This window comes from Glycine max, chromosome 2 (assembly GCF_000004515.6).
Source record: "Glycine max cultivar Williams 82 chromosome 2, Glycine_max_v4.0, whole genome shotgun sequence".
NCBI classification, from domain to species: Eukaryota; Viridiplantae; Streptophyta; class Magnoliopsida; order Fabales; family Fabaceae; genus Glycine; species Glycine max.
The window spans coordinates 9,942,598-9,966,419 of NC_016089.4; the positions used below are offsets into that span (position 1 = coordinate 9,942,598).

The 23,822-nt window shown below is 33.5% G+C and overlaps 3 protein-coding genes across 8 annotated transcripts; 2 read left to right on the forward strand and 1 right to left on the reverse strand.

Annotated features, from left to right (window-relative positions):
- Nucleotides 1-665: 665 nt before the first annotated feature.
- On the reverse strand, nucleotides 666-2,047 carry LOC100780224 (scopoletin glucosyltransferase). Its single transcript, XM_014772989.2, has one exon. It carries the CDS (start codon nucleotides 1,907-1,909, stop codon nucleotides 1,355-1,357), a length of 555 nt encoding a protein of 184 aa, XP_014628475.1. The 5' UTR covers nucleotides 1,910-2,047; the 3' UTR covers nucleotides 666-1,354.
- Nucleotides 2,048-6,997: 4,950 nt separating this feature from the next.
- LOC100818708 (scopoletin glucosyltransferase) lies at nucleotides 6,998-11,124 on the forward strand. 6 transcript variants are annotated; one of them, XR_005889689.1, is made up of 3 exons: nucleotides 6,998-8,624; nucleotides 9,970-10,092; nucleotides 10,270-11,124. XR_005889689.1 is itself a non-coding variant. In XM_014766333.3 (2 exons), exon 1 carries the CDS (start codon nucleotides 7,155-7,157, stop codon nucleotides 8,595-8,597), a length of 1,443 nt encoding a protein of 480 aa, XP_014621819.1. In that variant the 5' UTR covers nucleotides 6,998-7,154; the 3' UTR covers nucleotides 8,598-8,624; nucleotides 9,970-11,124. The 6 variants fall into 6 exon arrangements, 2 of the variants coding, with proteins under 2 accessions (XP_014621819.1, XP_040867977.1); XR_005889691.1 differs by having other exon boundaries at nucleotides 10,901-11,124; XR_005889690.1 differs by having other exon boundaries at nucleotides 9,970-10,070.
- Nucleotides 11,125-14,559: 3,435 nt separating this feature from the next.
- Nucleotides 14,560-16,061, forward strand: LOC100780760 (protein IRX15-LIKE). Its single transcript, XM_003520022.5, has one exon. The coding sequence runs from the start codon at nucleotides 14,893-14,895 to the stop codon at nucleotides 15,862-15,864; it is 972 nt and encodes a 323-aa protein (XP_003520070.1). The 5' UTR covers nucleotides 14,560-14,892; the 3' UTR covers nucleotides 15,865-16,061.
- The last annotated feature ends 7,761 nt before the right edge of the window (nucleotides 16,062-23,822 follow it).

Consider the following 23,822-nt stretch of genomic DNA (forward strand, 5'->3'; position numbering starts at 1 on the left):
TAATTAAGATTAATGTTGTTGACCACTGTCAGGTAGGGGGTGTCACCATGATATCAAACTAGTAACTAGAGAACCTTTACTTACAAGAAAATAAGAGTTTCAAAGTTTTAACTTTGGCTTGTGTGCATTGGAATCCAAAAATTATTACTCCAATAATGATTTTGATTATTCTGAGACGAATGATACAATGGCACAAATACGACTTTATAGTGTTACAATTAACTTTCAACATATCCGTCTTGATTTTTAAGAGATTCCAAACCACGTCAAAACGAAAAGGATGTTATTTTCGGCCTGTCCTTCATCATTTCTTCCTCTTTCTATCGTTTCAAACAAAGCTCAAAGGTTCTTTCACATTGATGCGTAAAAAGGAAATCAATACGCTGATAGGAAATTACCTTGGTTTTTAATCTCTAATCACCTTAAGCAGGCAAAAGCATCACTAAATCTCTTCATGGAAAGGAAACCATGAAATGGCCAAAGTTTAACAACTCTACCACTTAGATAATTTCAACTGATAATTACTTGACAACTATGCAACCTACAATATCAAAGTCCAGCAACATCCTTTATTTTTAAACTTTGCAAAAATTTAGCACATGTTCAACTTTTAAGTTACAAAAGAAAGTGTATGTTTGAATTAAAGTTGGCAAAAGTATCTCAAATTTTGCTTCTTCAAAACTTAGTTTCTAGATAAAATTATATTCTCAAACATACTTTTGGAGGTAACCAAACATAACCCTAAAATGATAACTATGCAACCAGAAAGTGCAGTAGGGGTGATTCCAATACAGGTTCAACGTATAAGTTACAAAATGAAGTGTATGTTTAAGAGTAAGATCAATATAAGTTTGCAAGAGTATTTCAAGTCTTCTTTTTCCAAAATTTAGTTTTCAGATAAAATTTTATTCTCAAACATATTTTTAGGGATAACCAAACATAATCTTAAACTGATCTTACTCTCAAATATATTTTTGAAACCATCCCAACAGAAATCCAAACATGCAAGAAAATCTTTTGCAAGCGTATATTGATGGCTTGCTAATGATAACACAAATGTATATTGTAGGCTTATATGTCCAAGTATTTTTGCAATGGAGCAAACCCAGCTCTTCAATTAAAGTATTTAACTGGGAGTAAGATGATCCTCCTTTTTCCACGGCTAGTCTAGCCTGTTGTGAGAGCACTTCACTTTGTTCCTCATTTCAATGGCTTCTTCCCCTGCCATTATCCTCGTCACGGCCTTTTCCACTGCCTCCCATTTGATAGTATCTCCCACCATTCTAACCCATTTTTTGACTCCAACAAGCACCCTGATTTTAACGACCTCGGTAACCTACTTCTCATTGAAGAACTACTCGACCGCGACTAGCGTAGTGACCATAGGCACCCCTGCAATCACTGCTTCCAACGTCAAATTCCATCTACAATGCATCATGAACGCACCAATTGCTTGGTGTTCAAGAATCAACACTTGAAGCACCCACCCTTTTATTATCAATCCCTTTCCTTTCATTCTTTTCTCAAATCCTTCAAGAAACCACTCTTTGTCATCTTCTTGTTTGTTTCTCCTCACAATCCAGAGGAATTGGTGGCCTGAAGCCTCAAGACCAATTGCAATTTCTCTCAGCTGAGAATCAGGGAAATTTGTCATAGTTCCATAGCAGACATAAACAACTGAATTTTCCTTTTTGGTGTCACGCCACTTCAACAACAACTCGTCCTCATCACCAGATACCTCATTTCCTTTCTTTCCCTTTTCTTTTCCATCTCTGTTGCAAAGAAACATAGGGCCTATAAGCCACACTTTTCTTTTCAATACATCCATGTAATAATTTGCACACACTTGCTCAAGTTCATAGAAACTATTAACTATAATACCATAGCTTTTTGCCCATGACTCATGCATTTTGTCGTAGAACCCGATTAAGTTTATGCTTTTTTGATGAACGACAAAGGAATCCGGTAATTGATTTGATAGCACTCAGAACCATAGGGGATATTTCACGCCCAAAAGGATCTCCAAAAGGCCAAAAGGCTGGGAAGAATATATCCACTAGGCCACTAGGCTGTTACTTTTGGGTGGAGAGTTAGTTAGTAGTGGCACAGCTAGATAATGGAATTTGTTAGATGTTTGTTCATTGTCTCCTACCTTTTTGATATTTAGTATTTTCTATTTTATCTTTTTGAAATTGCCTTAAGCTTGTAAGTCTATAAATATGTAGTAAAGTTGATAATGAAAAGGAAAAAAATAAAGAAAATTAATCAGCAAAACATGTCTCATCTCTTAATTCTGGAGGTATCTTCCTGGCCTCAAACTCAGGAAGGGTCCAGTCCTTGAATCCTATCAATTGGTGCTTCCATTGACTCCTCGCCATGGCCGATAGCACCCATTCCCACTCTCTCTCTCTCTCGGCTTGAAGGGGCCGTTACCATTTTGACCTAAAACCAAAGCGCCCTCACGCCCACGCAGAGCTCCCTCCACTCCAAACTTGACGAAGTTATTTCTTGACTCAATTCCCTTGAAATCGGCTTCCCCAACCGTTCTTCGAGGCAGACTCCACCACATATGAAGCTTGAGGTTCCATGCTTCAATGGTTCTGACTTCATATCCTGTATATTCAAAATTTCTCAATTCTTTGACAATGAGCAAACATCTAACAAATTCCATTATCTAGTTGTGCCACTACTAACTAACTCTCCACTCAGGAATAACGACCTAGTAGCCTAGTGGATATATTCTTCCCAGCCTTTTGGAGATCCTTTTGGGCTTGAAATCTCTCATTTGGTTCTGAGTGCTATCATTCTCCACTGCTTCAAGAAGCACCTTGTCCTCAAGGTGGTAAGTAGTTTGTAGCTCAACCCAATCTTCCTAAGTAGAGTCCTCCGGCTGCAAACCCAACCATTGAACAAGGACACACAACTAGGGTGGATTCGAAGATTCCTACCATGATCCAAAATAACTAGGGGCTCAATAATGGGTTTGTCTTCCAAGGAAGGGGTTGCTCTGATAGTATGGGACCATGGTATGGTTTCAGCAAGGAATAGTGGAACACCAGGTGAATCTTAGCGGAATCAAAAGGAGCCAACTTGTAAGCAACTGAGCCAATAGTCTCCTTGATCTGATAAGGTCCATAGTAAACCCTACCCAACTTCTGATAGGTGGTGCTCGATAAAAAGGTCTGGCAGTAGAAACACAACTTCACATATACCCAATCACCAACAGCAAAACTGGCATCCATGCGATGAGCATCAGTAGTCTTCTTCATCTGTTCTTGGGCTCGTTGGAGTTTCTTCTTAAGAAGTTAAAACATGTCTTTGCGCGAAGTCAGAAGAAAGTCAATTGCCTCCATGAAAAAAGTTCCAGCTAAATAGTTTCGGATACTAGGCGGTGGCTTACCATAGATAATCTCATACAGGGTTAGATTGGTGGCTGAATAACATGTCGTGTTGTAACACCATTCAGTGAGGCATAAGAATTATCCCTATTGGGAAGGTTTATGATGCACAAACACCCACAAATATTGTTCCAACACGCGATTAAGCACCTCAGTTTGGCTATCACTTTGAGGATTATAAGTTATCCTCATACGCAGCTTAGTTCAGTTCAATTTGAAGATTTTATGCTAGAATCATCGAGTCCCTATCTAATATCAGGCTTCTGGGAAATCCATGAAGCTTGCAAACCATCTCAATGAATAACCAGGCTACCCTGTGTACTATAAAATTGGTAGGGAGCATGTCGAAATGAGCTCCCTTCGAAAAATGATCCACAACTAATAAAATCACAGTAGCTCCTTGGTAATTGGGCATCCCAGTAATGAAATCTAATGCCATGTCCTCCCATGGGCTAAATGGAGGAGGAATTGTTTGAAGGAGGCCAAAAGGTTTTTGAGTAACATACTTGGTATGCTGGTAGTTAGAACATCGCAGGATGTATTCTCGGACATCTTGCTTCATACCATTCCAGAAGAAATTATGTTGAAGATGACTCAAGGTCTTAGCCAGGCCCATGTGGTCACCTAGAGGGGATTTATGGTACTCTTCCAACAGAAGCAGAATAAAGGAATTGCTTTTATTCACCCAAATGTGGCCCTTGTAAAGGAGTAGCTCATCCTGGATTCTAAAATCAAGGTGATCATGTGGTTTATCTCGGACAGCCTTGAGCAAAGTGACAAATTCCACCATATTGGACAATTCCCTTTCAAGGTCATTAAGGAACTGGAAATGAGGGAAATTGAGGATCCAAAAAGCCTCAGTTGCTGGTTCATGAATGCGAGACAAAGCATCAGCAACGAAATTATTGTGGCAAGCTTTATACTAAATGGTATAGTCATATCCTAGTAGCTTGGCATAGTAGACGTGTTGCTTAGGTGTCTGGATGGACTGTGTCATTAGCTCCCGCAAGCTTTTGTGATATGTGAGTATGACGAAAAGGTGTCCTAGCAAGTATTGACGTCAACGCTTCACTGTGGCAGTGATTGTGTGGAGTTCGCGAATATAGGTAGAGGAATAGAGCAGTTATGGATAGAACTGCTTGCTGAAATAAGAAATGGGGTGACCCCGTTGCATCAGAACGACCCCTAGCCTAATACCTAAAGCATCAGTCTCCAGCACAAATGGGACCTTGAAATCAGGAAGAGTCAATACCAGTGTCTATGTCATGGCCTGCTTGAGATTGTCAAAAGCTGTCTGAGCCTTGAGAGACCATTTGAATTGGTCTTTGCAAAGAAAATGGGTCAGAGGGGATGCAAGTTAGGCGTAGTTCTTAACAAAGCATCGATAGAACCTAGTAAGGCCAAGGAACCCATGTAGAGACCTAAGGAGAGTGGGAACAAGCCAATCAAGCATCTCTTGTATCTTCGACGGCTCGAGTTTGACCCCATTTGCTGACACAATATGGTCCAGGTAGTCCATACGTCGCTAGCCAAAGACGCACTTGAGAAGTTTGAGATAAAACTTTCCTTGATGCAGAGTATGAAGGACCAAGTTCAAATGGGCTAGGTGTTCGTCGAAATTGCGGCTATACACCAAAATGTCGTCAAAAAACACCAAGACGAATTTGCGAATGAAGGGCCGAAACAAGTCTTCATGGTGGCTTGGAACATAGATGGGGGGTTACAAAGGCTAAATGACAAAACGACATACTCATAGTGCCCTTGATGGGTACAAAAGGCTGTCTTGGAGATGTTGGCCTTTGCCATACAGATTTGATGGAAACCTTGCGCAAGGTCCACTTTAGAGAACCAAGTAGCGTGACCCAAATCGTCCAAGAGTTCGTTAATTGTAGGAAAAAGGAACCTGTCTTCGACGATAATGGTGTTTAAGGCCCGGTAATCAACACAAAACTGTCATGTGTCATCCTACTTCTTAACAAGTAAAACAGGCGAAGAATAGGGACTGTGGAAGGGTCAAATGAGGTTGTGTTAGAGCATATCCTTGACTTGCCTCTCAGTGGGGAATGATACACTTGTTCAATGGCTGGGTTTGCAGTCGGAGGACTCTACTTAGGAAGATTGGGCTGAGCTACATACCACTTACCACCTAAAGGACAAGGTGCTTCTTGAAGCAGTGGGGAATGATAGCACTCAGAACCAAAAGGGAGATTTTAGGCCCAAAAGGATCTCCAAAAGGCCAAAATGCTGGGAAGAATATATCCACTAGGTCGTTACTCCTGAGTGGAGAGTTAGTTAGTAGTGGCACAACTAGATAATGGAATTTGTTAGATGTTTGTTCATTGTCCCCTACCTTTCTGATATTCGGTATTTTCTGTTTTATCTTTTTGAAATTGTCTTAAGCTTGTAAGTCTATAAATATGTACTAAAGTTGATAATGAAAAGGAAAAAAAAAGGAAATCAATCAGCAAAGCCTGTCTCCTCTCTTAACTCTGGAGGTATCTTCCTAGCCTTAAACTCAGGAAGGGTCCAAGTCCCTGAATCCTATCATGATTCCTTGTCATTCTAATCTCGCCCGGATGATTAGTTTAGTAATGACGAAGTATTTGGAATCAGAAGAAACTTTGTTGTGAGGTTCATAGAGTTTAATACAATCCATAGAACACAAAGTGAAGACACTTGACCCTTGGAACACAATCCTAGGAATTCCCAATTTGGCGGTAGAATCAGTTATCCATGTGTGGAACAGATCAACAATGAGACAATCTAGGTGTTAGTCATGTAATATTTGTTCAAGTGGTTCTTGTAATTCCCTAGTGGCCCTAAAGAAAATAGGAAAAGATTCTAGTGAAGGAAGTGAGTTGATGTTTTCGCATCCTTTGGGTAAACCAACCTCTACACTAGGGAATTTGATGGTTTGAATATGAATTTCATTGTTGTGTGTTAAGGTTTTACTGTTTCCTATGGCTTTGGAGATGAGAGGTGCATTGATTGGAGTGGTGATTATAGTGGCCTTAATCCCTTTAGCAGCAAATAGTTTGGCCATGTCAACTGTTGGGATAATATGGCCATGTGCCAAGAAAGGGAAGAAGAATATGTGTAAAGGACGATGATCACTACTCATTTTTTCTCTACCTTGAGTGAACAAGAGTGGATTCAGATTCTGCTTGCAAGTAGTATTTTGTGCAGCAAGAAGTAAAACAAAGATGAAAAGTTTTGATATGGTCATTTCCGTCAACGACAAAAACATTTATAAATCACGTCAGTGTTAAGTGTTAACAACCACTTTCTTTACAATATTAGAACAATTATTTTCTTGAGGTCCATCTAACTCTTCATTTTTTAATTGTGAAAACCACTAATTTTTAAGTTTGAACAATCCAATCAGTTGGTGATAAAATAAACAAATTAAAAAATCTTATCAGTTGGTACGCTCGATAATAAATAAATTGTTATTCTTATTTTGGTATCTTTCATTGAAGTCACTCTGAGTCGGATAAGAGACAAATAAATATAAATTTTACAACCAATTTAATTAACTAATGACCGTGCGTTGCACAGGGTGGGATACCGTTATATTATAATTGGTAATGATCACTGGCTCACTGCTTAAGCTCCTATAATTATAAATTCTTCCAGTTTACAGACTCAAACTAAAGGCAAATTGCCATTCTCTATATTACTGAACTTTTCCTCCTTATTCCAGTTTGAGCACAAAGTTATATAGATTTGCTTACTCAATACTCAGTAGAGACAAAGATGAGTAGTTGTGAACATCATCCTCTACACATTTTCTTCTTCCCCTTCTTTGGCCATGGTCATATGATACCAACCGTTGACATGGCCAAATTGTTTGCTGAAAAGGGTGTGAAAGCCACTATAGTCACCACACCCCTCAATGCACCTTTCTTCTCCAAAGCCATTGGAAACTCCAAAACTAATGGCAACAAAATCCACATCGAAACCATCGAGTTTCCTTGTGCTGAGGCTGGTTTACCTGTTGGCTGCGAAAACGTTGACTCCATCCCTTCACCAAATTTGTTTCAAGCCTTCATAATGGCCACCGGTTTACTACAAGAGCCGCTTGAGCAACTATTGCTCAAGCAACGTCCTGATTGCATTGTCGCTGATTTTTTCTTCCCATGGACAACTGATTCTGCCGCCAAATTTGGAATTCCTAGGCTTGTGTTCCATGGGACCGGTTTCTTCTCCTCGTGCGCTACCACGTGTATGGGACTCTACGAGCCTTACAACGATGTTTCTTCTGATTCCGAATCATTCGTCATTCCTAATCTTCCCGGTGAGATTAAAATGACAAGGATGCAGCTGCCACCTTTTTTCAAGGGTAAGGAGAAAACAGGCCTGGCCAAATTGTTGGTGGAAGCAAGGGAATCAGAGTCGAGGTGCTATGGGGTTGTTGTTAATAGCTTCTACGAACTTGAGAAGGTCTATGCAGATCATTTCAGGAACGTGCTTGGAAGAAAAGCATGGCACATTGGTCCCTTATTTCTTTGCAACAAAGATACCGAAGAGAAAGTGCATAGAGGTAAGGAAGCATCAATTGATGAGCATGAGTGTCTAAAATGGCTTGACAACAAGAAACCTGGTTCAGTTGTTTACGTATGCTTCGGAAGCGTAGCAAAGTTCTCGGATTCACAACTTAGAGAAATTGCAATAGGTCTAGAGGCTTCAGGGCAACAATTCATCTGGGTCGTTAAGAAAAGCAGAGAAGAAAAGGGAGAGAAATGGTTACCTGATGGATTTGAGAAAAGAATGGAAGGTAAGGGACTAATCATAAGAGGGTGGGCGCCTCAAGTGTTGATTCTTGAACACGAAGCAATTGGCGCGTTTGTGACGCATTGTGGGTGGAATTCAACCTTGGAGGCAGTGACTGCAGGGGTTCCCATGGTCACTTGGCCTATTGCTGCAGAACAATTTTTCAATGAGAAGTTGTTGAGTGAGGTCCTTAAAATTGGTGTACCTGTTGGTGCTAAAAAATGGTTACGATTGGAGGGGGATAGTATCACATGGGATGCTGTGGAGAAGGCTGTGAAGAGGATAATGATTGAGGAAGAAGCAATTGAAATGAGGAACAGAACAAAGGTGCTTTCGCAGTTAGCTAAGCAGGCCGTGGAAGGAGGAGGATCATCCGATTCTGATTTGAAAGCTTTAATTGAGGAGTTAAGTTCATTGAGTCACTAATATACCCCGTAACTACAGTATGCACAGGTTGAGTACATTTCCTCGAGAGATGTTTTGCTATCTAAATTTCAATAATTTGAACTAAATTAGTTTCAAGTCCTAAGAACTTACATTTCGAGATATGCTTAATTCAACATAACCCTGTTGTAACATTTGTTCGATTTCTTATGCAAGCCAAATTTCACATTTAAGCCTTAGTGTTAAACTGTTAATGATCCTCACTCATAGAACTTGTTCATATCTTGTGAACCAACTGGATAAAATATTGATTAGAAGCATGAACCTTCAATTCATTATACCTAAGTTTAGCAGAGGTGAATGGCATCTTCGGAATCAAGGAGAAGCAAAGAAGTCAACAGCAAAGGGGAAGGAAGTTGCAGATAGGAGGGATGAGAGTCTTTCTGTTGCTCTTCTAGCTCTAATTGATGTGGTTGGAATTTTCATCAATTGGATTTGGAAGTATTGAATTAGTTTTCCTAACTCGGTCATAGATGCACATGGAAATTCACGGTTTCAAAGAGAACGTGAAAAGTGAAAACTATGTGCTAGAATCCAAGGGAGATTTTTATACAAACTTAACGTACACTTATTTTTATTAAACTAATTAACTGAGTTTAATACTAGTTACTAACACAGTTAGAGAATTATTTAATAGCTACAGTAACTGTATGAATCCATGGTTAGCATAGAAAAAAAATTGGGTATGCTAGGAAATTCTCCTTGCTTAGACTCATACTATATATACTATAGTCAGTTTGTTGGCACGTTGCATTCACGTTCATATATTCCTTTGGCACCAATAATAAAGGTCAGAGCAGAGTGATCCGCATGCACTGTGCTTATTCTGTTGCAATTTGTGCTTGTTTAAAAGTTGATACCCTTCTCATGAGTCATGACTGTCACTTTATAAACTTATAAAAATGTTGTTTATGACTGTGTTCAAAAGGGACAAAATGTAACGATAATCAAATACCTGAAGTTTCAAAAAAATGAAGTTTAAGTTAATCTGAGACAAAATGAACGTGACTGTCAACCCCACAAAAGTATAATAAATTTTTAAAGCAACAAAAAATGAAAAAGAAAAGAAATGTCCCTCCATATTCAACTGAAATACAACATTATAAGCTATAACAGAACTAGAAAAGGTGGCTTTCAAATATATGATCTTACATTAGATTCATTTTCATAGTGATAGTAGAAACCATGTATAAAAAATAAGAAACTTTACTTGCTCCCTATTTTTCTTTTGAGGATTATTCCATGTATTAAAAATTGGTCTTTCTTCAACTTTGGTTGTTTTTATGTCAGCAAGAATGCTTCCAGAGTATATCAAGTTTATTTATGTTCACTAACTTTCTTTTCATATTTGAAGCTTCTGTCTGTAAAGGTGATTCTAGCGCCAAAAGACTGTCTTCTGAAGGTTCTGTCACCTTCCACAGTCATCTAGCATGTTGTGACCGACGTTCGATCAAGGTTCGTTAAAAGGTTCTTCTAGGTAATGTTCTGATTTTTTTAATGTGTTGATTAATGTTCATTTGTCTTAGATTTGTCTCTACATACTATGTGCAATACATAGATTATCATTTTGTTAATGAATTTATAAAAAGGAATTTATGAATATAAATGTTAAATAAGTATAGAAATGAACTTTGATTATCTTTGTGTTATTCAGATGGCAAAGAAGAGGGCTTGGAAAGCTGTTAGGAATCACACTCCTAAGCCTATGTTAGTGTATTCTCGTGGGCCCAAATTCCCAAGGCCAGGGCCCAATACAACAATAGGCAGGAATTAGTGGAAGGGGTAGAGTTGGTTATATATTTGTTCATGGGAGTAAATTTAGGATCAATTTCGATACAAGGCATAAGTGTGTTTTTAGAGTTTTTTTATTGAAAATATAAAATTTTTATCGAAAAAAAGCTTTTATTAAGATATAGGATGGGGTATAAGATAATGTTAACAAAGTAACTGTAACAAAAAACAAAGCCAATCCTCAATCCCGAAAACCAACCATACGAAAACATAAATATATGTAATAAACATGTATATTCTTGCTTTTTGCCTCTTCTTTGTACAACTAATAATTTTTTAATTAGTTTTATTATATTATAGTATACATATAATAATATTTTTCAAAAATTTTGGGGGGCCGTGGCTCCCCTTGTCCTATAGAGATCCGCCCTGCATATATACCTAGTAGTTATATAAATATGGTGTATGATATCATTGATATGACTGAATAAATTTGCATATATTATAAAGATGTATGAGTTGTGTATGTTCAATTTGCATCTTCAAATGAATAGGGGTGTATGGTGTATTTTCTGGAAAAGAGTAACGTGAGAAGGAGAAAGAGATGAGTGGAGTACATTCAGAGCTGAAAAATAATGAAAAGGGGGTATATTTAGCAAATAGGGAAGTGTAAATAGCATAAACCTGTATTGCTTCTTTTTAACTTTTTAGCCATTGTTAATGTGTTTGGACTTTGAACAAGGAGCATTTTAATATGAATTGGCGATTAGTGAATGAATGAATCTTGACTAGAGTTTATTTTCTTGTTTTATATTCTACTATGAAGTGTGAACAGGGTGAGGTAACTGTTAAATGTTTTTTTTTATTATTATTCTACTATGGACAAGGAGAATGTAGGCAATATGGTTATTTATATGAATTTAACATGTTGTTGATTCATTACGGATTGAATTTTGTTTTCTCCATTTTCCTAACTTTTGCTATTTTTGTCAAGTAATCAAATACGTAATCCGTTCCAACCGAGCTTAACCGTTGGGTCAAAATCGAGGAAAAAAATACTATGCTATGTTGGATAAAGTTAATTGTTGAAATACAAGAAAAGTATAAAATAAAAAAAAATATCATAATTTATTTAAAAAAATAACAAGAAAATCAAAAAATATATTTAGGATAAAAGTGGAAGAAACTATAAAAAAAATTAAAATCTATTGTTTTAAAAATGTAACTTTAAGTAAAGTTTCAAAAAACATTATAAACTATTAAAAAAAGTTTATTTACTGAACAAATAAATAAACTTTTTAGTTAGTAAAAAAATAAAAATTAATTGAAATATCTTGTTGAATATAACCTAACCTAAATTGATTAATTTGACTTGGTTTATTTCACCCAATTTGGTTCCTATTTTTGTCCTAACCCGTAACGAACCAACTTGTGTTTGTCCTGATGCATTAATATTTAAAAAGTAAAGGTTAAATTAGTTTTTTGTCCTTTAATTTTTTATTTAGGTTTAATTTGATCTTCTAATTTATTTATTCAATTTGGTCTTTTAATTTTTAAAAGCGATTCAATTTAGTCTTTTAATTTATTTTTTTAGTTCAATTTGATCCTCTAATTTTTTTAAATTGGTTCATTTTATTTGGAAATGTACATTTTGTGGCGATTTAAAACCATTTAATGACAGATTTGAACCGCTATAAAATGTAATTTCTTATAATTTAGAGTTAAAGAATCAAATTGAATCAATTTTAAAAAATTAGAAACCAAATTGAACCCATAAAAAATTAGATAACCAAATTGAATCTAAAATATAAATTAAATAACTAATTCAACCAAAAATAAAAATAAGTAGGTTGTTATATAAATATATAATCACATGATCACTTAAACAAATATTTGTATTTTTCTTTTAATTTTGATCATTCAAATATTATTTAATGATCTATATTTAATTTGAATTTTTCATTTCTCAAAATATGAAATATTCTTCATTTAAAATAATAATAACAATAATAATAATTTTCTGCTGATCTGTGAGAAAGAATGTTGATATTTTAATAGATTAATTTTGTTCCCAAAATTTGATAAACTTCCAAAATAGCAACTGTTTCACCAATTTGAAAGAAAAATCAATTATCAATTATCAATAACAAAAGTAAAGACAACAAAACAAAGAGTCAAGTGGAAAAAGGTGCAAATATCAAATATGTGACTTAGAATAAAGACCACCCTTCCATTAAAGTTGAACCATATGCATACGAGTAAAAGGGCATAGTGCTTGGAGAAAGGTTGCTTCGATGAATGTGAACTGAACAAAGATGTATTAAACGGTTTATTTAGAAAAGTGATTATCCATTTCTTAAAGTTTCCCCTTGATTGCCGGCACTCCACGCTACAAGTGTAATAATAATCAAGTTCAAAATTCAATTCGTAATCAGGGGATTTGGACTTTACTATTTTATTTTTTTTCAATAAAAGAGTTTATTTTTGTTTGTTTCTACTCAACAGAACTATCATAATCCTCAAACTATATAGAGAGAGCGTAACTTGGGATGTGAACTTGTTGGTCAATGCCATCAACATCGCTTTATTTGCGGCACCAGGTAGTTACCAAAATTATAGCAGGTTAGGTGTTGCATACTTATGATTTTTCAGCTGATAGCGATTATGCCAAATGTATGCTACATTGATATCATTTGCTTAAACCATTAACTAACAAAAATCATTCCTTAATTTGCCGGCCATGAGACAAGGACATTCACGTTATTATTAAATAAATGGTGGAGTGGCATTGAGTATCGGTTTGATAAGCTCAATTTCATGCCCTAATTAAGCACCATTCAGCCTCTGATAAAAAAGAAAACAAAATCTTCGAGTATGTATTTAAACAATAAAATCTTCCACTCCATCTCCATGCCCTATATTATTCATCTGAACTCTGGAGTCACAGGTTAGATATCTTTATTTCACAAGTCAGATATGAACGGATCTAAAAAATTTATAAAGGGACTGAAATTACTTTTTTCTTATAAACTCTCATGTCAAGTTAACTATCTTAAAATTTTAAATAAAGTTAAGTATTTTTAAAAATAAATTCAACATTTTAAAAATATATATAATCAGTCAAACATATAGTGCAAGTGTTTCTCCTAGTAATAATATATAGTATATTAATTATTATAATAAATAATATAATATTTTACTATTATATTAAATTATATGTTTGATATTATTAATAATATATTAATAATAATTAAATTGTAATATTTTTGTATGATGGTTGTTATGGTTAAATACTTATATTTAAGTATTGTAATAATTGGTATATTATTACTTTGGTGCTATATATAAGTAACAAATGATATTTTTCTCTAGTCTTAATTATAAATAATAATAACTAGTTTTCTAGCTTATTAAGAGTTAAATGTCTTACATCCTTTGATTTATTGCTGACTCTATTCACAAGACACATATTTATTAAACTATAAATATTAATATTAAATGAGATCATCATTTCTAACATTTAAATCTAAAAATACTTTTAAAATAAAATTTAAATTTATTATAATATTAAATATGATATCACTTTCCTTAGTCTTGATGATTTATATTATGTTGCTTATATATAAGACCTAAAATAATATTAAATAATACGATAGTTACTACTATTTCTTCTTTGCAAAAAATACAATACTACTATTTCTCATGATAAATAATTAAATAGTATAATCCAGGGAAGTGACTCTCCTGCTAACATATTTTTTTATTCTCTTACGAATAATTATTTTTGTCAAAGATTAAATTTAAATAATATCATAATAATTCAACTTTAATTTTAACATATTAAATACTTAATTGATGGATAACACACTTAATTATATAAAAATAATTAATAATAATCATTAAATAGATATTAAACATAATAAGCTATTGAAATTAAAATTTAACTATAAATATCTTTATAGGATCAGCAACGCTATCACTGCCTTTACCTTTCTCCTTTTACATTCTTGCTAGCACACAATTGCCAAATTAACTAATAATTAAAAATGAAATAAAAGTCATGAATAAATCCATGACTTATATTTCAAAAGTTATACTATTTCTGACTCATGACTTGCCCTAATTTAATTTCTTAAAACAATACCTCCGGAACATTGTTAAACAAGACCCAAAAATTTTATATAATCTCACCAAATTTGATAAGTGAAAGAGTAATTTAAGTAGTCCACTATTAAAAGTTTAAACAAAAGTTTGGGCCCACGTCTGATATTAATAAATGTAGCACGAGAAATGTGGACCAAGGCAGCATTTACAGTCTCAAGTCTCCACGACCTATGGCTGGTTTTGGGATACGTGTGACCCTTCTCAAATCCTCTCATCGATTCCTCTGTCCCTTCCTAACTTGTATGTAGCTTCCCCTATTCCACAGCATTAGCCCTAGTACTAGAGAGACTGAGAAATTTAAGAGAAGAAAATATCTCCCAAGAAACAAATACAACAACAATCTCTCTCTCTCCTCTTCTTCTTCCTCGTACTCCCCAACAGAATGAAGAACAACAACAACAACACCAAGCTCATCCTCCTTCACCCTTCCCTCCACAAACAAACCCTGACACCCACCACCGCCGCCGCCGCCTCCACACTATTCTCTTCCCACCGTAACCTCTGGCTCTTTTTCTTCTTCCTCCTCTTCTCCACCCTCCTCTTCACCTGGACCATCATCTCAACCACAATCTCCTCCGCCACTTCAACCACTTCCTCCACCGTTACCTCCCCTCTCTCACCCTCCGTCACAAAGGCCCTCCTCCACTACGCCGCCGCCGCTAACTCCTCCGCCAAACCCATGTCCCCCGCCGAAATCTCCGCCGTCTCCTCCACCCTCCTCCGCCTCCCCCCGCGCCCCAACCTCTTAATCTTAGGCCTCACCCACGAGTCCCTCCTCTGGGCCGCCCTCAACCACCGCGGCGGCCGCACCGTCTTCCTCGACGAGAACGAATACGCCATCTCGAAATTCGAGTCTTCCAACCCCGGCGTCGAAGCTTACGATATTCAATTCACAACAAAAGTCAGCGAATACCCAAAACTCCTCTCCCAAGCCCAATCTCAGGCCCACGGCGAGTGTAGGCCCGTCCAGAACCTCTTGTTCTCTGAATGCAAGCTTGCAATCAACGACTTACCTAACCACATTTACACTGTCGCGTGGGACGTTATTCTTGTTGACGGGCCCAAAGGGTATTTTCAGGCGGCGCCAGGGCGGATGGCGCCAATCTTCACGGCGGCGGTACTTGCCCGGAGTAAAAAATTCGGCCAGACTCACGTGTTCGTGCATGACTACGGGAGAGAGGTGGAGAGGGTTTTCAGCGAGGAGTTTCTGTGTAAGGAGAATTTGGTTGAGTTGGTGGATTCGTTGGGGCACTTCGTTGTTAAGAGCGAGGCTCACGACGGAGAAAGCGCGGTTTTTTGTAAGAACTTGTCGGCGTTGCGGTCGTCGAAGGTTGTCGGCGACGAAGAGGAGTAGGATTATGCTGGGATTCTAGAGAATCTGTAAAATTATATTTTTATTTTCTTTTTTATATATTTTAATAGAAAGGAAGTAAGGAAGTGTAATTTAATTTGGCGTCATAGTAACTGGCCCGCTTTTCTCCCCAAAAAAGGGGGTGAGGAATGTGAAACTGTGAATGGCTTTTTTGAATTTATTTTAAAATTTAGTGCCCATATCCATTTTGTTCCTGAAATTATTATGCTGGAACAAATTACTCATCGAAAAATATAAAATTTAAATTTAGACTATAATTATGCAAAAAGTTTGACGGATAATCTAATGATGAATTTATCTCAAATTTTGTAACTTCCTGTAATATAAAATTGATTATAAAAAATATAACTTATTATTATTAAGTTGATCTCTAATGTTATAACTTAATAAAAAATAATTTTAAATAACGATAGAATTAATACTTAATATTTTTTATATTTAGGATTAAATTTTTTATTTTTTAAAAATTAATTTAACATTATCTCTTTTCAGATATTTTCAAAGATAAAAAAGTATTTATCATCAAACTAAAATTTAAAATTATATTTGCAAGGTCCATGGCTATGATTAAGGCGTGTTTGTTGGCTTCCCTTGAAACTTGAAGTTGCAGGCGAGAAAAAAAAATTGAATTGGGCGGGAGCGTTAAGTCTACTTTATTTCTTGTCTTAATGAGTCTGAGGATTTGGGTTTCAAGACATTTATTGGTATTATTATTACTGTTAAAAAAAAAGAAACGATGATGAAATTTGAGTCTCTTCCGCTTCCATGGACTTTCTTTCATACTCCTATTATACGGGAATTTAAAAATTATGAAAACTCTCTCTTTCAAAGATGTAATTTCTTTACAAATTTAAAACGAAATTTATAATAAGCAGTAGTTGTTAAGAATAGTAAAGAAGTGTTTTTCTTATAGAAACAATTGTTGTAAAGAATTGTCACATGTATGTGAAATCCATTATATGATATTTTTGTTACCTGCCAAACACTGGTCAGGATTTATGGATGAGTGTCGGTGGTGGTACGGGCAGAATTTGCCAGCGATGACAACCTCTTTTACTTTTTCTAAAATAAAATGTGGATCATATCATATTATATAATAGAAAATACTACAAAGGAAATTGAAAATATGCGTTGAGATTGTGACCGTGGAACATGCGATAGTAATGTATGGATTAATTTCTGAATCATAAACAATGTATGGATTAATTTCTGAATCATAAACAATTTTTAAAATTATTTCTTTTTATCAATTTGTTTCTAGATGAAATTTAAACGTTTTTCAAAATAATGTCATTCTTTATTCGAGATGACTCCAAGAATGTTATTGTAGCAATTGCAAATTTGATTTTTTATTTTAAATTCAGCAAAATAAAACATTTAACTTTTAAGGTTTATTATTTGTTATAAAAAAATTGAGGATTCGGATTAACACACAGACACATATATATTTTTTACTTCATATATAATACTCCAATAAATGTTTATTTTATATAATTAATTTTGATAATAAATAAAAGTTTATTCTTAATATTTAAAATTTAGATTTTGGGTTTTGAATGGGCCAACGACTGGCGGTATCAGCCACGTACGTCCATCACAAAAAAGATAGCACGTCCTAGATATCATACAATGATGAAATATATTATTTGATTACAATATTTTTTAATAATTTTTCTGTCTTTCTCATATTTATATAGTTTATAATCATATCATTTTATTACAACTGATTCTTATCTTAAATATTAATAATTATACTCTAATTCTGTAATGTATATTTAGTATAAGACAATATGTCAGAAAAAAATTAGTATAAGATAATGTCTGTTTACAAAACGTGCATTTAACACTATTCTTGTATATTATAAATAAATTGCACCCATCATCTGATGTATTTGTACGGCCGTTTCGGCTTTATTTAAATTATTATTAATAATAAAATATTTTTTTAGAGGACTAATAAAATATTTGTGAAGTAAGAAAATATGAATAAGTCTTTTTCTTTCTTAGGTAGAGAAAATATGGAAGAAAAAGAAGAATATTTGACTTTTAAAAACAATTTTAAAATTTTCTTTCATTTCACTTTTTCTATAATTTTAATTTCAGACTTTTCTGATCTTTCTCATTTTCCTCTTACCAAACATTAATTAAAAGAATTATTCACATTAAAGAATACAATTAGAAAGACTCAAGAATTTTCAATGAGCTATATTATGTGTAATCTTGACATACCACACCTATATATCTATACTACATGTTCTCTAAGAGCAAGTACAATGATAATTGCCTTAACAACATTATTTTAATCATCATCTTATGGACAATTATGTTAATATTTTAATACATTTAAGTTTGTTTTTGACCTTATTTATAATTAAATTTTAAATAAATTAAAATAATTTTAAATTAGTTTAAATATTTAATTTTTTATCTAATTTTATTTTTTTTTTGTAAAAATAAAGGAAAGAAAGAGAGAATTAGTGTTAGTATCCAATTCAAGGCCCTTTTAAAGGAAATTTTAGAAGTTGAAGGGATCAAACATGTAAGGCTTAGTGCGTACTTTAGGCTGAGCAAATTGTTTCCTCTTCATGGTATTTGGGCTCAGCTTGCAACCACTTAAACTAGTGTAACTTTTGTATGCCCGCTCAACAAGCAAGTGTGTGTTAAGCGAATAGCTCAATTATGTAGAAACGATAGTGCAACGTGTTTAATCCTATTTAAGCACCAAGGATGTGAATAGTAGACAAATTTGGTTAGAAAACTATCTAGGGTTCTAGGTTATAGCTGAGAAGCTCTCCCTTAACCTCCATAGCTTTCCTACCATTTCTCATCCTTTTTTTCATTCATTTTCTTCTTTTCTTCTTGTACTCATATAGTTAGGTTTGCCCATTTTGAGGGTGGATGTAGTTGAACTCATCCTTATGTTTACTTTTTTATTATTAATCTGTTTATTGTTCATTATTAAGTGTTATTTTCTATGCATTAATACTTGCTTTGGCTTTATCGCCTTTTGCTTGATGTTGCGGTTTGAATTGTCATTGGAAAATACTTTTGAACTTAGAAATGGAGAGGAACACCTAATGAGTTTTGTGTCTAGGGATGGAGCAAAGCTTGTCGGTCATCTTTTAACTATTGTTCTTAAAGCAAGTCACTTGATTAGACTAGTCAAGAAATTGATAGTTTGGTTAAGGGGCTTAGATTCTTTCCATTCGAGAGATTGGGGTTTGAGTATTTTTGTGAGTTGATAATAATAGTTGGGCTTTGGACTAGAGGACTAGGCTTTGTTATAATGAGGATGTGGTTGAGTGAAATCAACCCCAACTCTTTTATTCTTTGTTACTTTATCTCTTTTTATCGCATTCTATGCGTTCATAAAAATATCAAAAACAGTTTTTGTTTATTTATACTCTTATTATGTACATATCCACAATCCAATCATTATTATTGTCAAGTATTATGCAAGTACTTGTAGATACGATATCCAGACTTTCTGTTCTATATTATTTGCGCGACTTGATATGCTTGCCAATAAATCAACGAACATGCAATTCAATATCTTAACTATAGCGGCACAATTCTAAAGGTAAGAAAAGTAAGAGCATCCACAAACCACAATGGAAAACTTTAATATTGGTTTTTAAGTTATTTTTTGTGGGTCTAATATTATTACATTAACTTTAAGAATATTTTTTATTTCAACAATGAACTCATAAGAACTTTAATTTTAGTAATTAATATATATTTTATTTTTGAAATAAAAAATATGTTATATTTATATATATTCTTGAAGCATAATTTGTTTCTCCAAAATTTTTTTTTTAAAAAAATACATTATATTAATTTTGGGTTAACAATAAATTAAAAATTAAGAAAAATACATAAAAACAAATATTTAAAATAATTTTTAATTTTGCATTTCCCTCATGCTAGAAACATTATCAAATGTGTTACACAAAATCTACTTAAAGTTGTCGATGAATTTCCTTTTGATGCATGTATGCTATCCTTTTTAGATGTCTTTCAAAATCATAATGATAATCATTGGATATAGTGGTTGATTTATCATTATCTAGATGATCATATGTGTGTTGTTCATCCCCAACACTTATATTATGCAATATAAATGTGATGGATGCATATATTATATCCTTAATTGTAATCATCTCTAGTGATGAATGCATATATTTTGCTTGTAATTGTAGAAATCATTAAAATGACTTGGATCCATTTCAAAAGCAATATAAAATAGATGATAATAATAATAACAACAATAAATTGCACAAATGATAGAATACTAAAAATTTCAGTATATGAGCACGTAAGTTCGGTCTCATCAAACGTCACAAATTTCAATTCTTTAATCATGATGCCAGCCAGTAATTCATTCATTCACACATTAGTAGTTAAGTATATCAATCAGAGAAAAGAAATAGTTTCATCCATGATAACAACAATTGAACGTCCATTTCATCCAATTGCATTGCAATAAAAGGCTGGGTTTCCCCCCAAATTCAGACACTGCAATAAGGAGAAACTTTTGAATTAAGCATTTGATTGAGGAAGTTGGTTCTCTTAAGCAATTAACTTGCGGAAATATGCAATGTACAGGGCAAGGACGCTGAAATTGAAATGGGCAGTGGGCAAAGTTAGAAGCTTCAGGTGGATGCTTGGCAATTGCTTCCTGCACTTCCCATATTGATTCTGGAATGCAGAAAGCAATTTCGGAAGTATAGAAAAAACACCCTGGATGTTCAGATAGAGGGTTGATGCTGTGGTGGTCTAAGGGGTTACACAAGAGCTCACTTTAGAGGAAAAGTAGCCAACTATCTAACTCCCATTTTGGCTCATTATCCAACGGGTAGATTCACCTATTTTCCTAATCCGTTAGATGAGGTTGGAGCAATAATCTAATAAAGGGATTTGAATCCTGCCTTCTCATATGTGTATCGTGTACTTCTATTTCTGTTTTAAAATATCAAATTATCCTTCCTCAACCCTAATACTTTTCTCTTTGTGCAAACTATTCTTTTCCTTCACCAGAAATACTAACTTCTTCTCTCACGACTTCACCTTCTTTACAGCAACCTCGCAACCTCTTCCTCATGAGTCACAATGCTGCAAAACGTCCTCCCCCTACTCCTTCCATTGTGCATTGCTATTGAAGGTAAGAATGTGATGCAGGACATGACATTTTGTCTTCTCGAAAGATAATTTTGGAATGTTTTTTTTTTATTATTCTCAACCATTTTCTAAAAATGATATTGGAAGCTATATAGTAGCCTTACGAGATGATTATTCTAGAATATAGATTGAGTTCCAGAATAAGCTTTTCAAAATACATACAATATTTTTATTTTCAACCATTATTTTTTACTATTTTGGAATGGACATTTCAAAAGCTATTTTTTACTATTATAGAATACCTATTAAGCAAGCTATTTTTTACTATTATAGAACACCTATCTTGTAAGCTACTTTTTACTGTTATAAAACACATATTCCATAAAACAAAAAGCTTAATAAAAAGTTGGAGAAAACGCAAGTGTATTAAACAAAAGTTTTTTTGTGCAGTGGGAAGAAATCAATGGCGAAAAAATGAAGACGAATAGGAAGAAACAGAAGTTTGTGAGATAGACGCAAATGGAGACCTAACGGTGGAGAAAACACAAATAGAGTGAGCTCGGGTAAAACTCTTTCGTGGATTTCAATGCTGAGAAGAGAAAAGGTATAATATAAAAAAGGTAGTTTGGGGTTTTAAAAATTTGGGAGGTACAGAATTTAATATGGGAGGTGCAGGATTCAAATCACTCTAATCAAAGAAAAAATGGTTGAGCCCAAAAGCAATTCAGGACACATACAGGCCCAGCATGGCAATTAAAGGGAAAAAACAATTGTAGATGCTGCAAGTCGTGTGGGATGTGGACAATTACGATCATTTAAGTAGAGTGTTTATTTGGCACACTAGAAAGAAGAAACACAAGCAGAGTGAACAATTGCTCAAGGGCCAAGTAAGGATACGGGAAAAGAAATATTTAAATGTGGCCTGAACTTAGCTTAAAGGGTCAAAGAGAAAACTAGATAGAAAAATGAAAGGGTTGATATAATAGGATAAAGTTTTTCTACATTTATTCACATGTAAAATAATTATTTATTTAACAAGAAAACTTATATTAAATTTTCTTTTGTGTAAAATTTTCTTGAGTCAATAACAATCACACACTTAAATAACATTACTCTTTGACCAAATAAGTTGTGAGACATTTGTCATCTTTGATCCAAATAAAGAAAAGAGAAATATAAAATAAGAAAAGAAATTAATAAAGACTTTGTCTATTGTTTTGTATCTAACTCAAAATGTTGGGGTCAGTCTTTTTAGATGATAGGATTTTAATTTATATAAAAGAGATAATAAATACTTTTAAATTAATATGAAATTTTACATATATAATTTATATGCAAGGAACTTTTAATCCAATGATGAATTTTAAGAAAATATTATCTAATTGAAAGTTATAAAATAATGTAATAATTATCAAAGTTATACCAACGTAATTATCATTTAATTATAAAGATTTAGTGTGTGTTTAAATAGGTGATGATCAATTAAATTTGCTATAGTTTTTGGAAGCAACAAATAGAAAAAATTACTGCGAGTCAAAAATAAATTATTTTAAAACAAGGTAAATTTAACTTACCAGGAATCAAAACACACTATTGCATAAGAGGAATACATACAAGGTCAAAATGTATTGAGAAATTTATTCAAATAGATATTTATTGGGAAATTTATGCAAATAGAATTTAAAAATAAATTAATAACACTTTTAATAAATTATTTTTAATTTTAATTTTTTAACCGACACTAATTTAACATTTGCTTTTTTTTAAAAACGAAATTTGCTTAATTTTATTGGCTTAACAAAAAAAAGATAATGACTTTTAAGCCGCGACATCACAATAATAGACATAACATATCTTGACTTTTTAAAAAAAAATGTCTCTTCGGTCTCTTTTCATAACAGCTTTTCTTTTTGGCCTTATCATTTTTTCTCTCTCTTCTGTGTCTTTCTTCTTACTAAGGTATTCTTAAGAGTTCGAAATGATTATTTATTTACAAAAATGAAAAACGGTACTTAATTCAAACAAATTAGAGAATATACATATGATACTTAATTCGACTACTTCATTCCTATCTTTGTTTTCACCTTCATTCTTCAATAGTTTGTGTCACAGTTTTATGAATTTGTACAATTTCTCATCAATATCTTTGTGATTTGAAATCCAAAGCTTGTTCTTTACAACCAGAAGGAAAGGAAAGGGCATGTGAGGGAAAATTATTGTTGTTAAAGTGAGAACCAACAATAATCCATTCTCCAAGAATTAACGTCCTATCTGAAAAATATGTGTTGAGGGATTGAAAACATGTTTTTAATAAGATACATAACTAAATTAAACGATATAAAACTTCAGCAACTAAAAACAAAAAATAAAATAAAAATATTAGAACTACAAATATATTTATCCCATAATTTAAGCCACACTTATAGGTGAAAAAATATCACTTGAATCACGAATAATGTCATTAATTAAAATTATCACTTTCTATTTAATTTCATATATATTTTTGAAATAAAATTTAAATTTAAGATGTTATTTATTAAAATTAATTAATTAAACTATTTTTGTTGTTGTTAATGAATCAATTATTTGTTTTTCTTGTATAGGATTAAAGGTAGTATGATTGTTTAGCTAAAGTTGACATCTCTGGTGCTCCATTCTTGTGATTTTTTTGAAAATCCTAATAGCATTTTTTTTCAATTATTGTGGTCAACTTAGAAATTGTCCAAGTGTTGAAAACATTATTTTGAAATTTTCCAAAATTTAATTTCGCGAAATACCACGACTTGATGTTTGAAGTTGCTTTGAATTATACAAGGAAATTA